At 47.4% G+C, this 17527-nt stretch overlaps 1 protein-coding gene across 4 annotated transcripts in view; it reads right to left on the bottom strand.

Moving 5' to 3' along the window:
• Positions 1–17527, bottom strand: part of ARSG (arylsulfatase G) — a 106641-nt gene that overhangs the window by 59876 nt on the left and 29238 nt on the right. For 3 of the 4 annotated variants that reach the window (XM_041724251.1, XM_041724253.1, XM_041724254.1), the window contains exon 2: positions 5588–6374. In XM_041724251.1, coding sequence (XP_041580185.1) covers positions 5588–5808 — 221 coding nt within the window. In that variant the 5' untranslated portion in view covers positions 5809–6374. Of the gene's footprint in view, positions 1–5587; positions 6579–17527 lie in introns of those variants that run through there. The other variant, XM_041724252.1, reaches the window with a different exon arrangement.

Below are 17527 nucleotides of genomic sequence, written 5' to 3'. Positions count from 1 at the left end.
ACTCTTGTCGGGAGACTTCACAGAAATGCACAATAGCCGTCAGACAGGCAATTTTGAACTTGCACTTGTGAACCAGACTGGCACCAAGGCCTCATTGGCTAATATCTCAGCTCCTTTTCTCGAAGATTAGGTGTTATCTAGATGATTGCATTCCTGCAGGTCCCCATTCTATTACACAGAACCACGTGGCTAAATCCTACAGAACCTTTCATGTAAGCTTCACCTTGGCCTGGTTGGTAGGTGGGCATTGCATGACTTTATGTCCATTGGACCTACTGACCTAAGGGCCAAGAGATAAAATCGCCTGTCCTGGGATGCTGAGCAGATTTCTCGAAGTCAGCAGTGAAGATCACAGGCCAAGAGGCTTTCTCCCTCAACCCTAAGTCTGAATCACTGTACCAATCGCTTCTCAGCCTTTTGGCTAAGATCAAGTGAATCACTGTACCAGCGGATGGAGATAAAGCTGGAAGGGGACTGCATGGTGGGGAGGGAAACTTTCCCTTATCAAGATAAGCCTCACTCAGAATGTTCTTTCTACCCTAGCTCTCAGGAAGACCTCATTACCATCCCCTGCAGTTATGAATGGCAGCCTGGTTCCCAGCTTCCTTGGGATCATTGCAAAACCCCGGAGGCAGTGGGACAGCTGAGAAAACTCTGAGAGGTAACAGGATGAATGAACGTTTGCCAAAAGCCAATGCTGAGAACAGAAATCACAGAAGGTGTTTGACTGATTTGACAGATCAATTCATTCTTCACGGAGGCCCTTTCTAGAAACAGACTCAAACCCCTGGGAGCCTCTGACCTTCCAGGGGTGAATATCGATCTTTGATTCCTAGCTAAGTCACTGCCTCTACTCAGCAGCAGCATTGACTTGACTCAGATTAGACTGGGGACTGAGAAGGGGCGGAACAGGATGGAAAGAAATCAAGGTGCAAAGGTAACGTACTTGCAAGTCAATTTGCACAAGTGAATGTGCCTACAGTGTCCTGTCAACTCCCTTCTGAGCCAGCCTGGGAGACCCTCCAAGTGGTTTAAGTTTTAGCTGATTACTAAATCCCTAGCCTTTTCACCTGAATTCTGACATTTTTATTTTCTTTGGATTATCTTATTATTCTTAAACTTTCAAATGTTCAACAGTACCTCTCAGCTCAGATTTGCACAGGACAGTGACAAAACGCCCAGCCCACCAGGTCAAGGGTGAAAGTCAGGTTGTCGGGTGAACCTACTGACAAGTGCAAACTAGATAACCTGCCCCCACCTGCTGGAAAGCAACCAGAGTAGTAAAAATACTTCACTTCTCTCTGGCCTCAGTTTACCCCTGTGTGATAACATGATGAGGATGCTCTTAGGCCTGAGCTACCATAAATGACATAGCTCTGTCATAACCCTCAAGACTGTGGGGTTTCAGGCCACAATCGCTCCTTCACCGCTACATAAATGGAAGTTAAGAGGTCTGTAAAGAAACCAAAATTGAGGCACTAACAGCTCTGCCTTTCTTTCCCCAGGGAATCCTTTTGTTCTGCAACAATGACATCCGGGTCATGTTGTGAATGGGGCCCATTCCATTCATAAATTTGGTAAATCGCATCTACCATACCCAAATGGGGAAGAAGAAAAATCCACATTAATGGTGTGTGCTGGCAAGAAATGTTATGGAGACACTTAAGTGTTGCCTTGGGGACTTGGTCTAGCACTGAACAGACTCAAGCAGATCCCAGGAGGACAAATGGCTTGATCTTGACTTCCTCACCTCATCTCTTCTGAAAGAAGAGAAACATCGGGTGGCGGCCAGAATTAACCGGAGTGATACCCAGAGCCTGGAACCTCACATAGGCACAGGACGGGTTAGCTATTATCACAACTGTCACATTTGATTCAAATACAGATGTTGGCTCAGTGTGGATGGTCCACATCCAGATTAACAGGGATTTGTCTCTGGAACCCACTCCTCCTTCCACGATTTACCGTTTAAATCTTTCATTATGCAGAGTAGCCAATTCACATCAACAATTCAAATGTTGATGTAGATATTATTTCTAAGACCAATACCAAAAATAACCATAGCTCACATATATTTGTGTCTATCATGAGCCAGGCTCTGTGCTAATTGCCTGCATGGATGACTTAATCTAATCCCAACAACATCCTATGAGAGGGGTGCTACCACTCTCCCCAAGGAATGATGTAGCTTGTCCAGAGTCACATAGATGGAAAGTAGTAGAGCTGGGATTTGAACCTGAGACCAACTTCTTAAGCAGGGTAGTCTTCAAAGCAACAATCGTTCATCAAGCACCTGCCACATTGCAGATGATGTCAGGAGCAGGGTTAAAGACATATGCGGGATAGCTAATTGTTCTGGGTTGACTAGCATCTCCCCCAAATTTCATGCCAACCCATAACCTGGGAATATGACCTCATTTGGAAATAGGACTTTGCAGATGTAATCAAGTTGCGATGAGGTCATAGTGGATTAGGATGGGCCCGAAAGCCAGTGACGGCAGCCTTATGAGAAGAAGGGGATTTAGACACGCACACACAGGGTGAGCCCCATGGAAGAGTGGAGGCAGACAACGGAGTGATGCATCCACAGGCCCAGGAGGCCAAGGACCGCCTGCAGCCACCAGAAGCAAGAGGGGCAGGGCACCGATTCTGCCTCGGAGCTTCCAGAAGTTTCCAACCCTGCCGACATCTTGATTCAGGACTTCTAGCCTCCTGACCTGTGAGAGGATTAATGTGAGTTGCTTTAAGCCGCACAGTTTATAGTCATTTGTTGTGAGAGTCTTAGGAAACAATACCCTAATAAAAAAGAGACAATAAAAAAAACAAAGACACTTTCTCAAGTCACCCAGAGACCCTGTTTGGCAACCAGTTCTCGTCTGAAAGTCATGGTTCCCCACTGGCCGTGAGTAGGCAGGGGGAGAAGCCAGCGATGAATCAACCCGTGGCCTCACAGGAAGCCTGCTTTCCTGTCAACAAAGCACAGAGAGAAGAGCCGCTGCCGACATGGGGCCAGAGGGCCAGCCGCCTGGCCCCTGTCACAGGCTCAAATGGAGAGAATATTTTCATAAAGGGAGGAAGAAATGGGAGAGCCCACCAAACGGTGCTTGCATCTGCATACGAGGTGCTGTTTCTGCACAGGATGAGAGGGTGGGGACAGCCGTAAGGGGAAGGTCCAGGCCCCAGAAATCTCGGTTTAAATAATGGGCCAGATACTTCCCCCACGAACCCACTTGACACTAAAAGCAGAAGTTCTTAAGCATTTGGCAATCCTGTTCCCTTTGAGGATTTAGTAAAATGCAATGGATTAAATCTCTCCCGGGAGAGGGGGTGGGAAACCAACATGCAAAATTGGGGGTGACATGTCAAGGTATCTTGACCTAAAGCCCATTCACTGATAAACAGTGACTTATCAACTGCCTACTGGGCGCCAGGCACAATGCTCTGTGCTAGGAATATAAGAGGGCAAGAAGAGACCAGGCATTTTTCCTCCTGAAGACCAGGGCCAGAACGGAGTTGTATGATTTTCCTGTGGCTGCCAGAGCAAATTAGCACTAGAGGCTTCAAATGACAGAAATGTCATTTTCCCAAGGGTCTGGAGCTGGAGGTCTGAAATCAAGATGTCAGTAGGCTTGGTTCCTTCTGGAGGCTCAGAAAGAGAATCTGTCCCACGCCTCTCTCCTGGCGTCTTGCGGTTGCCAGCGATCCCTGGCATTCTCGGCTTGCGGACACATCACTGCGTTCCCTGCCTCTGCCTTAGGTCACCTCCTCTGGGTGTCTCTCTGCATCCTTCCCTCTTCTTATATGGGCACAGTGGTCATTGGATTTAGGACCCACTCTCCATGGAGGGTGGTATCATTAAGATCCATAACTAAGGGGCACCTGGGTGGCTCAGTTGATAAAGTGTCTGCCTTTGGTTCAGGTCATGATCCTGAGGTCCTGGGATGGAGCCCTGCATCGGGTTCCCTGCTTAATTAAGACTTAAGACTTAAGAGTCTGTTTCTCTCTCCCCCACCCCCCACTTGTGCTCTGTCTCAAATAAATACATAAATCTTCAAAAAAAATCCATAACTAAATACTAAAAACAGGAAACAAGTCCCTGTTTCCAAACGAGGTCATATTCTGAGGTTCCAGGTGGGCATGAATTGGGGGGGGGGGAGCATCCTATCCAACCTGACACAGGGGTGAGTTGGTTACACAATCACCATGAAAAGTAGCAAGGGGGTTGGCAGAGAACCCCAGCAGGGAACCCGGGCAGCATCCCCGGAAGCTTTCCCAGGGACCTCAAGAGGCACTAGGGCCCCAGGTGGTGAGTAGGAACTGACCAAGCAGGGACGCCTGGGGGGCTCAGTGGCTCAGAGCATCCGCCTTTGGCTCAGGGTGTGATCCTGGGGTCCTGGGATCAAGTCCCACACAGGCTCCCCATGGGGAGTCTGCTTCTCCCTCTGCCTATGTCTCAGCCTCTCTCTGCGTCTCTCATGAATAAATAAAGAAAATCTTTAAGAAAGAAAGAGAAAAGGAAAGAAGGAAGGAAGGAAGGAAGGAAGGAAGGAAGGAAGGAAGAAACTGATGCAGCAGAGGAAGTAGAAAGCGCCCCTGGAAGACGGAGGCCCATAGGGGAGACCCACACAGAGGCAACAAGAGGGTGGGGGGGGGGGGACACAGGTTGAGAACCAATGTGGAGGAGGGGCTGGTCTTGGAAGCTGCTGTCCAGAGCTTGGTTTGCATCCCTAGGGCCACAAAATGCCACTGAAAGATTGGAACGGAGGAGTGTTCTAGAACTTTCAGTTTGGCCAAGGTGAGGAGGACGGACTCGAGTGGGTGAGACCAGATGCAGGGACCCCGAGACTCTATCACCAGGGAAGCCCCAGGCTGGAGGCTACAAGTGGCTGAAGTACTGCGGTGATGCCCCACGTGGTGTCCCAACCAGCTAGCCGGACGGATCCCCACCCCACTGGACGGAGGCACAGGACACAGCGCAGGTGGGAATCTGAGCTAGACCAGCAGCTGGACTGGCGTCAGCCTGAGAGGCCTACCCAGCAGGCTAAACGCTCATACGTGTTCTCTTTCCGAGTGGGAAGGGGGCTTATGAACCTCCAGACCCACTCGGATGCACAGGCCCTTCCCTGGATGGTGTGCCCTTCCATGGAGCAGTAAGTCCCATCGGCTCAGACAAGTCCTCTTACCTTTGTGGGCCTCGCTGACTCAGTGACTCTTCAAAGGTCACCTGCTCCCCTGAACTGGCCCCAGGCTGGGTTCCACGGCCTACCTTGCAGATTCCCAAAAATCCCTGATGCGGGCTCATGTGCTCAGTTGTAGTTCCTACTTTCCTTTTAACTCATCCCCTCCCACAGATGTTAAGTACCCAAGGGATCTTGTTCACCTCCGTATTCCCAGCCCCCATCTCTAATGTTATCAGATGGATGAATGGATGGATTTCTTCAAGATGCTGTACTAGTTTCAAACCGAATTAATCAATTAACTAAATCAGCACGGACCCATCAATTGGTCTTTAAGTGCTTTCCGCTGCCCCATCCCACAGGGAGCCAGACACCCACAGAGATGCTGGCTTGGCATCCTCAAGACTCACCTCATTCCTTCTGCAGCCATCTTATCAAGGTTGGCGGTGTCCTTCGTTTCTGTGTCCCAGTTTGCTCCCAGGTCACCCCACCCCATGTCATCTGCCAAAATGATCACGAAATTCGGCTTCTGGCCTCTTGTTTCCCCACTGGGGCAAAAATCCACAAGGGGATAAAGGCATCCCAAGAAAGTCACCCCCAGGAACAGAACCTTCAGAAAAAGCCAGCCCATGGTGAGAAGGGGAGGGTAATAACTGTCTGGAGTGACGATGGGCCACAGCTAAAGATTTTTCCAAGAGCTTCCCCCTGTTTCCCTTTCAGGGCAGGAGGGTGTCCCTGGAGAGCAGTGGTGGAGTTTGCAAGAAGATGCAAGAAGTGGTGGAGTTTGCAAGTGGTGGTCGTCGTGTTGGTGGTGGTGCCTGTAGGGATGGTCGGGCTACAGAAATGAGGCCCCCACCTGGAATCCTAATTCAGGAGAGTCAGGACACTTGCAACCTCGAATGTGGTTGCCCCACTGCAGCTCTGAGAGAGAGGCCGGCGGTGTGCAGGCATCAGACAACAGTGACAACAACTGCTCTTTGGCCACTTCGTGAACAACCCTTCTGTGCTCAGGGATGTTAGGGCTGGAGCACGAGTGGCGCATCTGTTCCGGACTCCAGCTGGAGAGTGCGGGATTAAGTTCTCACATCTGCAGAACACCTGGACGTTCTAGAAGCCGCAGTCAGCCTCGAATGAGTTTCTCAGCTCCAGATGGTTGAGGGCTTCATGTTTCTGTAAGGTTTCCTGAAAGAACAGAAACTGACAAGAAAACAGAGTTGAAACTGCCAGTGCAGCTGTGTTTTACTCAGTAGCTTAGGAAATAATCTCTTTCCCATGCCAACAGATGTTTTCCTTCTTAGTTAAATATGTAGCTGGCTCATCAGTTTCTCCACCTGAGGAATCGTGATGATAATAATATTTGCAATGGGCCTATAATCACAGGTTTGGGAGCGCCAGTAGGGATGAGGTCTCTCAACCCGCTCACTATATGGGTGAGGACACTGAGACCTCGTGCCCTGGAAGGGGCAAGGGCCGGCATCCAACTCGGCAAAATCCCGGTTCCCTCCCCCACTCCCACACCACCAGGCTTCTCTGATTCACAAGACATCCCCAAACGAATTGTGACCTTATCAAATCCATTGAAAATTCTAGAAGAAAGATTGAGACCTTTGTTACCAAGACATGATTCTAACAGTCATGCTGTCAATTAATATTTCTGTATAAAATTATTGATGGAAATTAATTTGAGAAAAAAAGAAATGTAAAGAAAATCAATGGTATAATCTAGGTGGAGGATATATGGGTACTTTATGGTAGAACTTTTGACTTTGCTATCTGTTTGAAATTTTTCACAATAAATGTCAGAAAAACCCATTTCCAAAAAATGTTAATGGAAATTGGCCCTTTATATCTCAACAATGTAATTTTTAATAAAGTCTAAAGACATGCTCAACTAGGGCTTCTCACACTTGGATGTACATACAAATCAGCTACAGGTCTTATCAAATACACATTCAGTAGGCAAGGCTGGGGTAGTTCTAACTACCCTCACCTCCCAGGTGAGGCCTATATTACTAGCCCTTAAATCACACTTTGAGTACCAGGAGGCTTGGAAATAAAAACATCATGATTCTTGTCCAAGAAGAAAACTAACCTAACTGGAGATGCTTAACCTACTGGAGATGATGCAGCTTCGGTGGACAAGCCCGAAAGCAATAAATCAGTTGAATTATGAAAAACAGGAATTGAAGGTAAGGCTTTTCAACAACGGGTTGCAAATGGGAACCACAGAAGAAAACCATATAATCCCTACTTCACTTGAAAGCCCTAAATTTACAGGGTCAGTAAGGAGGCATAGACTTGAAATTCTGGACCAAAGGAAAACCCGTTGGACGCCCAAGCCATTAAGAGGATTAGAGGAGAACCAATTTGTAATGCATAAAGATGCTACTAGGGCTGGGATTATGATAGACATGATTCAAAGTTGTGTATCCCTGCCCTTGAGGAAGGAACACACAACTGACAGAGCCAGCCAGTCAACTCAACTGCCAACCCAAGTGGATGGGGGTGGTTGGAGGCATGTAAATTCTGTAAGACCCAGATAAACTCAAAAGGATGGGCAGATACATACTTAATCAAAATAAAAGAGAGTTCAAGTAAACAGTCATGGTCATCTGGAGGCCAATGAATCAATTGTTCAGAAATGCAAATTCCTCTGTTTTCCAAGAGGAGAGTTATTCTTTCAAACTCAATTAGATTCAACCAGTATTTGTTGATCTTGAGGCCCCAAAGACTTCTCCCTTTCTAGAAGAAGAAAGAGCCCTTGCACAAGGAGGGCACCCAACAAACACTTGTTGACCTGCTGGTTGATTCCCAGCTTCATTCTACTGGCTTCCGACCATGAGCAACAATCATTGGAGGCTTTTCTTCTTAAAGCTACTTAGCTTGGAACACTAGAGCGGCCTCATTCTTCGTCAATAATCCATTTTGGAATGACCCAACACGAAGGACTTCAGGGGGAAAAAATTCACTTAAGAAAAAAGCTCAAATGAAGGTGGGAACATAAACAGATTGTTTTTCTTAACGGTTCCATGATAAAACATTCCTTTGAGGATTTTCAAAGAGAATCATTAATACTTAAAATTTTCACTGAATGGAAATAAGCTAATTTAGCCAGTACACCATTGCATTATCCTTCGTGCCCATATCTCCAGGGAGATATTTAATCTTTCCCCATTTATTTTTTTTAACTACAGTGAAAAGGCAAACCAGATATTCAAAGAACGGACCCGAAGCCGCGGACTTTGATTAAGATCCAAGCTGATATTATGAAAAACAGGATGGCGGTTCCTCAACAAATTAAAAATAGACTGACCATATGATCCAGCAATTCCACTTCTGGGTATCTACCCAGAGAAATGAAATCAGTACCATGAAGAGATATCCACCCCTTGTGTTTACTGCAGCATTATTCACAATCGCCAAGGTATGGGAGCAATCTAGGTGTCCATGAATGGGTTCATAAAATAAAATAAGACAAATCAGAGAGGGAGACAAACCATGAGAGACTCTTAACCCTAGGAAACAAACTACAGGTTGCTGTAGGGGAGAGGGGTAGGGGGACGGGGTAACTGGGTGACGGGCATTAAGGTGGGCATGTGATAGAAGGAACACTGGGTTCTATGCAACTGATGAATTACTGAACTCTACCTCTGAAACTAATAACATACTGTTAAGTAATTGATTTTAAATAAAATTAAATTTTTTAAAAAAAGAAAAAGTGCTGCATATACAATATCTACACAATGGAATTGTATTTTGCCTTTAAAAAGAATACTTGCGGAAAAGAAAGTGGTTGCCATTTGCAACAACCTGGGTAAACCTGGAAGACCTTATGATGAGTGAAATAAGCCAGGCATGGAAAGACCAATAGTGCACGATCTCACTTATATGTGGAATCTGAAAAAACCAAGCACATTGAAGCAAAGGGGAGAGTGGTGGTTGCCAGCAGCTGGGGTGAGGGTGGAGGGATAAGTTGGTAATGTTGGTCAAAGAGCACAGACCTTCAGGGATGCAGGATGAGCAATTTGGGGGGGAATCTAAGGTACGGCATGGGGACTACAGTTAATGATACCATGTTGCACGCTTGAATTTGCTGAGAGAGTGGATGTTAAATGTCCTCACCACAAAAAATTTTAAACACGTGTAACTGGGTGAGGTGATGCACGTGCTGATGACATTGTGGACACCATTTCATTCTATCTATGTACATCAAAGCATCACACTAAACACAGTAAACACACCCAAGTGTTATTTGTCCATTACACCTCAGTGAAGCTGCTGGAAAAGTCTGTAAAAGACGCAGGCTGAGACTTTATGCTCAGTGCCTCAACTGAGGTTATCTTCCCAACTTTCTTCATGTATCACCCTGCTCCTCTCAGAAGAGAGAATGGACAGGGAGCATGTTTGTGGGCTAAGGAAGAAAAAGGGGAATCTTTGGCAAGTAGAGCATCCCTACCTCCTTCCACTGGGCTGCAAGGAACTTGACCACCTAACTCAACCAACCCCATAAGGAAGGCCCATCTGCTCCAGCCAAGCAGGACAAACAGGGATACATCCCTGCTGAGCGTGAGTATGAGCCACTGGCCATGTATCGATGCTCCTTGGGCAGCCCTAGAGTGAACCTGGGTTGCCCATCAGCTTAGCAATGATTTGTGCTCTTCTCATGACCCCCATTGTAAAGCAAGGCTTGGAGGTCTGCTAAATTTTGGCCTCTCTTTCCATTCCAGGCTCACTTCTGGGGAAGGGTGTTCATAAGCTGTGGAATGACCGATGGGCAGCTGTCGGCCAGAAGGGCTGAGAATGGAATGGAATGAGTCAACCTGAAGATGCGCTTTGCAGTGTCTGAATCCCAGGCCTGGAAGTCCATCACCTGACCTGGCTCCCCGAGGGCCTCCCTGCGGCCAAGCAGCCCGCTGGAGGGCCTTGGAAACAGCTGAAATAACAAGAAGGTTGGACAGACCTTTCTGGCAAAGGGCTCTGTTGGTTTTCCAGAGACAAAGCTTCTGATGAGCTGAGGCCAAAAAAGACAGAGGCACAGGGGGAGTGTGATCTCTGGCAGCGGATCACTGTTATTTTACCTGCCAAATCAGAGCGTGGTCATGTGCCCTCCAGGGCCCAGAGTCCCAGGGGGACCACCACGAGGGGCCTGGGTACCAGCTCCCCTGCATGTAGTCTGAACGGATGCCCCCACCACCCCGTGCCTTGTCATCCACCCAGCAAATGCGGACAGAGTGACCAGTCTCCGGCTGTGTGTACAGCAGTGAGCAGGGCACAAAAACCCTGCCCTCATGCCGCTTACTTTCTGGGAGGAGGTGGGAAGAAAGATGATGAGCAAAACGTCAGGGCTGGGGAGAAAATTAAGGCAGGAAGCAGCTCATGAGATGCAAAGTGGAAGACTTCAGGGACAGCCTCATGGAGAAGGTCCTTCCAGAAGATCCTTCCAGAAGGTTCTGCAGGAGGAAGCAATGCAGCTAGGGGAAGTTGTGTGGGAAAGGAATGCCAGGCAGGGAATCCAGCGAGGCAAAGGGCTGGCACATGTGAGGAGCAGCAAAGAAGCCACTGTAAAAACAGTGGGGGGAGGAAGGGTGAGTTCCGACCTACATATACCAGAGTTCCTCCCCTGCTCTGCCACGGTGGCAGGTAAGAGAAGATGAGAAGTCAGGAGTCTGTGGCACCAGTGCAGGTGAGCCCAGGTGAGACACAGTGCAGAGAGAGGAAGGCAAGCTCAGTGCCCGGCACTCAAAATTGAAGGAGGTGGCATTCCATCTTGGGGTCCACCTGCCCTCATGTGACTCTAAACAGTGAGCACATCCTTGAAGGTGTCCTCACCCAAATCCAGGTCCAAGTGGACAGGAGAATCCAGTTACCTTGAGAACCAAGACAAATTCAGGTTATTTAATGTCTATGTGTAATAAACATCCTTATGGGGGAAAAAAATCCTTGTGGTCCCTTCCTTTGCCCTGAGACCCTAACATGTCAGTATAGGGATAAGTTGGGTAACTTATCCCAACTCGGAAAAGATCGTTTTTCTTTGAGCATATCTAGGGGGGAGGGTCTCAGTCTTAGCTCCACAGAAGAGGCAAAGGCATTTTCTTTTTCTTTTTCTTTCTGTTTTAGGGACACGTAATTGACATACAGCACTATATACGTTTAAGGTATACAACATAATGACGTGACTTACATATATTGTGAGATGATCACCCAAATAAGTCTAGTGAACATCCATCATTTACAAGAAAAAAAAGAGAGAGAGAAATGGGTTTTTTCCTCGTGATGAAAACTTTTAGGATCTACTCTCTTAGCAACTTTCAAATATACATTGCAACAGTCCTAACTACAGTCATCACGGTGTACAGTAGATCCCCAACGCTTATATATCTTATCACTGGAGCAAGCCAGACCCTATTGTTGGCAAGATTACTTCTGTGAAGCCAACAAAGCCAGGACACTCATCCACGTATGACATCCTGCCCAGCCAGCATTCGCTAGAACCACCTGTTGGAACTGTCACAGAAGGAAGCCATGTGGCAGGAGCCAATTTGGGAGAGCAAAGGTGGCATCATGCCATGCCTCTAAAAGCTCAGCAGCCCAGCAGAAATTATATCTGGGTCCTTGAACACATGTCAGAAGAACAGAGAAAGTTCTCTGCCCATCAGAGGATGGGGCTCTGAGTGACATCCTTTCTCTAAAATTCTATCCTCCACTCGAGAAGAAATATCGTGAGAAATGTGGTGGAGCAGAAAGGATTCAAGGTCAATTGAATTGATTCCACTCCTTCATCCACACCCTGTTTGCTAAGTTTTTAAGGACTTTTTACAAAGCAGTATTTACTTATCATTTATAATAAGTAAATTTTACGGAAGTTGTCAAACATACAAAAGTTGAGAAACTCATGCGTCCCTAACCAGCATCAAGATTCAACAGCTATCCGCACACGGCCAGCCTGTTTTCATCTGTCTCCCCTTCTACTTCCCTTTCTCTGATCCTCCACAAGACACTGGATTATTTTGAAATAAACCTCAAATGTCACATAATTCCATCCGACATTATTTCTGTATGTTTCTCTAAAAGATAAGAATTCTTTAAAAATATAACTGCAGCTCTCTTCGTAGCCACTTTTCAAAGTTAACAACAATTTGTTAGTATCATCAAATGAAATGAGTGTTTGAATTCTGCTGTCTCACCAATGTTTTATTTTTTTTTTTCATTGTAAACATTTTTACAATTTTTTAAAAATTCTAATCAGGACCCACACAAAGTTCACCACGCATTGCATATGGTTCATGTGTCTCTTCTCTCTCTCTCTCTTTTTTTAAGATTTTATTTATTTATTTATTCATGAGAGACACAGAGAGAGGGGCCCAGACACAGGCAGAGAGGGGTAAGAGGTCTCCATGCAGGGAGCCCGATGTGTGACTCGATCCCAGGACCCCGGGATCACGACCTGAGCTGAAGGCAGATGCTCAACCACTGAGCCGCCCAGGTGCCCATCTCTTCTCTTTTCATGTATAAGTTCCTCCTCTCTCTTCCCTGGAACATATTTGAAAATAAATTTGGTTGTTTGTCCCATAACATTTCTATTTTGGACTTGATTGCACCCATGGTGTGATTTAAAATGTCCCCGTGCCCCCAATTCCCTGTTAACTGACCTATAGATCTAATGGTGAAATCTGATCCAGGTTTGACTTTTTTTGGCAGGCCCACCTCCTGCATCTGTCCTTCTCCCTGTCATGTTAAGATCGATCAGCGGTCCGTGTGGCAAACTTTCATTTTTCCCTGCATGAGAATTGGAAGCTTTCTACTAAATGTCACGTGCTATCTTTCCTATTTTTGCAGATTTATGATTTCCCAGGGTTTATTCCACCTCTATAATGAAACATGCGGGATTCTCTAATGAATGGAATATTCATGTCCTCCCCAAATGTGTATGTTAAAGCCCTAACCACCATGTGATGGTATTGAGATGGGGCCTTTGGGGAGGGGATTGGGGCGGATGAAGTCGTGAGGGTGGGACGCTCCCGATGGGACTAGTCCCATTATAAGAAGAGACCGGAGGTACACTTGGGTAACTCAGTGATTGAGCGTCTGACTTCAGCTCAGGACATGGTCCTGGAGTCCCGGGATCAAGTCCCGCATCAAGATCCCCTGCATTAGGCCTGCTTCTCCCTCTGCCTCTCTCTGTGTCTCTCATGAACAAATAGATAAAAATCTTTAAAAGAAAAAAAAAGAAACTAAAGAGCTGGGTCTTTCTCTCTGACGGGTGAAGACACAGCAAGAAGGTGGCCTTCTGCAAGTCAGGAAAAGAGCCCTCTGCCAGGCACCAAATCAGCTGGCACCTTGATCTAAGCCTTCCCCACCTCCAGAACTGCGACAAATACGGTTCTGTTGTGTAAGCCCCGCAGTGTGTGGTGTTTTGTTACGGCAGCCCGAGCCAACCAACACAGATTCCAGCTAAGCTCTAACCAACAACCTCTGAGGCTGAGTTCAGGGCATAGGAAGTAAGGAGAGATCCAGTGAAGCAGTTACTGGGCAAATTTGCCTTTTGGAAATCAATCTGGGGGATGTGGTGACCTGTCTCCAGAAGAATGCGCACCCAGGATTCAGCATAGTCATTTCCTACCTGTGTGATTTTGGATACCTACCAAACAAACAAATGAACCCCCACCAAAACAAAACAGAAAAATGAAAAACCAACTCTCTGCCTCAGTTTACCCACTTCCCTGAAAAACAAAGCCACAGTCAACTTCCTCCACCCCAAACACAACACGAGGATGAAATAATCCAACACAAGTGTCTGCTATCCATAAGTGTTCCGAAACATTGGCCACTGTTATCCTGCCCCTCTGTTGTGTTGAGAGAAACAGATGATCACAAATATGAGAACGCTTTGAAAAAGCTCTAGAAAGCCCAAAGCATCACTAAAATTGATATGAAGCAAAACTATTCTGAGGGTCAGTGGTGAAATCCCGACTCCCTGTAGCCATTGGCCGTCTTGGCCATAACCGTTTGCCAGTGTGCCCTCCTCTAGATCCCGCAGCCATAAACACCAGGGTCGCAAATGGGCCAAAGAAGAAGAGAAGAGTCCTTCTGGTTTGTGTATTCAGAGCTCCAAACTGTAGTTCCGAAATAAAATCTTAAAAAAAAAAAAAAAAAAAAACTGTAGTTCCTCGCCACACAGTCCCATGGTGGTCTGTGCGGTTTTGGCCAAACCTGAGCTAGGTCCCTGTGCCCGGGGAGACTCGGTGACAGTCGACATGGTCTTTGCAACACTCCGCCTACCTGCCAGCAAATCTGGTTTTAGACAGTTTAACAGTATGGGGTCAAGCCGAGACGCAGAGTGGATGTGAAGGAAATCCCCCCCTTGGATGCCAACAAAAAGTGGGAGTCACATGTTAATATCAGAAATACAAAAAAAAAAAAAAAAAGATTTGCCCCTGACCCTGGGCTAGGTGCTCCAGCCAGAGAAGTCACAAGTCTAGGCTGTAAGGTGCATAAGGACAGGAATGTCTATGTGCTTTACGGGCTGCATAATCCTGGTACCCGGCCCAGAGGAAGTCTAATCAATATTTGCTGAATGAGGGACGCCTGGGTGGCTCAGCCGCTGAGAACCTGCCTTCGACCCAGGGTGTGATCCTGGAGTCCTGGGATCGAGTCCCACAGTCGGCTCCCTGCATGGAGCCTGCTTCTCCCTCTGCCTGTGTCTCTGCCTCTCTCTCTCTTTCTCTGTCTCACATGAATAAATAAATAAAATATTTTTAAAAATATGTTTGCTGAACAAATGCATCAAACATGATCAACGATGGCCAAGCCCGCTCTGTCCCGCCCAGAAAGCTCAGCTCAGCCTCATCATGTCCCTAACCTCAGATGGCCTTTGTGAGCTCCGCTTCCTCCCTCGTAAAAGCGCACCTGTGGAAATGCTACTTTAGGTAATGATCACACGTGTGTCCTGTCTTGTGAACTAGACAGTAAACAGTCGGAGAGGAGGGACCGTGTTCTCTGGGGTGTGGTTTTGGGGCCTGGGAAACAACCACATTCATCAGGGCCCGTGAGTGGGCTGTGATGAGCAGAGATGGCCCAGATGGAAGAGCTATGGCTGTGGAAGGAAGGATGGACACTCCCTGCCTCCAGTTGCACCGCAGACTCCTACCAAGCATGAGGGCTCCCCCGAGGAGGCCAGAGACCTCCACCAACCACGGCAGGACAGGGCCCCTCCTGGCCTCATGTCCATAGCGCAGCCTGGAGCAGCCTTCCAGCTTCCAAGAACCATCCCCTGCCCCCCAGCCATCTGGAAATGAGCGGATGCACAGGTCCTAACGGGTTAAAATCGAAGCCTAGCACTGTGTATTGTTCCAGGGAGCAGCAGGACAGGCTGTGCGTGTTTAGACAAGAAGGGGGGAGAGCCAGCATCTCCCTTTAGGCAAGAAACGTAGCAGGAGAGCAGGTTTTTATTCCTTGGCCTTGAGCAACATGGTGGGTGGAGCAACTCCAACAACCATCCAAAGAAAGCCTGATATAATCGGGGCAAAACCTAGTGGTCCCACACGCTTTCCAACATGGCCAATTAGACTTGGTGCCTGGCACCCGTGTCTTAAGCTTTTACTTTTAACACGGCAAGTGCTCACTCCTGAAAGCAATGTGATGAAGATCACCTTATTCTGACGATCCTGATTTTTCTTTTGTGGTGAGGATCTTTACAACAGGCTTCAGACGGTTTTTAGAGACCTCCTCGAGGTGACATTCTCTCTTTTTAAGTAGTAAGAGGATGGCAAAACCAGAGGAGCAGTGACTATCAAGACTGAGAAGGCTAAGAACAAATATCAGGGTTGACATCAAGTAAAACTCCCTCCAGAGTTAACGAGACGTACCCAGTGATGCATCATCAACGCTGGGCTGAATGGTAACCAGGCATGATCGAGATCAGATCATCAGAGGCCATGGATGGGGAGGGGACCTTCTGGTTCCCAAACTCAGCACCTTTTGCTGTTCACTCCTTCCCCTCCTTGTCCCCCTTGCCAATCCTTGTAAGGTCTTTCCTGGTTCTAGGTTTCTCTAGAGGCCTCAACCCTCCAGCCAAGAGTTAAGGAACCTCATCATGATCCAGGCACATCACTAACCTGCTAAGCTCCTTACACATGGTAACTCAGTTAACCTAGCAACACAACGTTAAGCCCCCCACATGACAGCCCTATGCAGTATTATTTTTTTTAAAGATTTATTTATTTATTTATGATAGACAGAGAGAGAGAGAGAGAGAGTCAGAGACACAGGAGGAGGGAGAAGCAGGCTCCATGCCAGGAGCCCAACGTGAGACTCGATCCCAGGACTCCAGGATCATGCCCTGGGCCAAAGGCAGGCACTAAACCACTGAGCTACCCAGGGATCCCCCCTAGGCAGTATTATTATCCCCCCTTTCATGGATGAGCTGACCGAGGTAGACAGAGGTTCAGTAATTTGCTCAACTAGTCAAGAGCAGACCTGGGATTCAAGGTCTAGAGCCGATGCCCACGTGTGCTTTACATAGTACCTCTCAATTACACAGCCCCAAGCTGGCCTCACGAGGCCCACTGTGGTGACTCTCAGGTTTGTTTTCTCACCCCAAGGAGAATTTATCCAAGAGGGTGGGGACCACAGCTTTCTTGTCCTACAGTGGCCTGCAGATTTTTTTGCTTGGGTATCCTCTAAAAGACTTTGGAAAAAACAATAAGCCCTCTTGGGGCCAGTCAGCACAGGCCGCTGTAACAAAACGTCAGAGACTGGGTGACTTATACAATAGAAATCCATTTTCCAACAGTTCTAGTGGCTGGAAGCCTGGGATTGGAAGCCCAGCACGGTTGGGTGAGGGCTCTGTTTCTGGCTGGCAGACATCTGCCTTCTCACTGTGTCCCCCAAGGCTGTGTTCTTTTAAGGTCACTAATTCCGTCCTTGGGGCCCCACCCTCATGGCTTCATCTAACCTAATCACTTCCCAGAGACTCATCTCCAAATACTATCACGTTGGAGTTTGGGTTTCAATATCTGAATTTGGGGGCTGCTGGGGGCCCACATTCAGTCCATACCACCCTCATGCAGTGTTTTCTTTTTTAAAATTTTATTTATTTATTTATTTTAGAGAGAGAGAGAAAGACAGAGAGAGCATGAGCGGCTGGGGGGGGGGGCAGAGAAAGAAAGAGAAGCAGACTCCCCGCTGAGCAGGGAGCCCAATGTGGGGCCCAATCCTAGGACCCCAGGATTATGACTTGAGCTGAAAGTAGATGCTTAGCCCACTGAGCCACCCAGGCGCCCCCACCCTCATGCAGTTCTAAATTATGTTCAATGTTTCATGTTAGCTGCAAAATATATTGTTTCAATTAT

The sequence above is a fragment of the Vulpes lagopus genome, chromosome 12, assembly GCF_018345385.1.
Source record: "Vulpes lagopus strain Blue_001 chromosome 12, ASM1834538v1, whole genome shotgun sequence".
Classification (NCBI taxonomy): Eukaryota; Metazoa; Chordata; class Mammalia; order Carnivora; family Canidae; genus Vulpes; species Vulpes lagopus.
The sequence above is the reverse complement of the archived record's forward strand: the minus strand, read 5'-3'. Positions and strand labels throughout refer to the sequence as shown.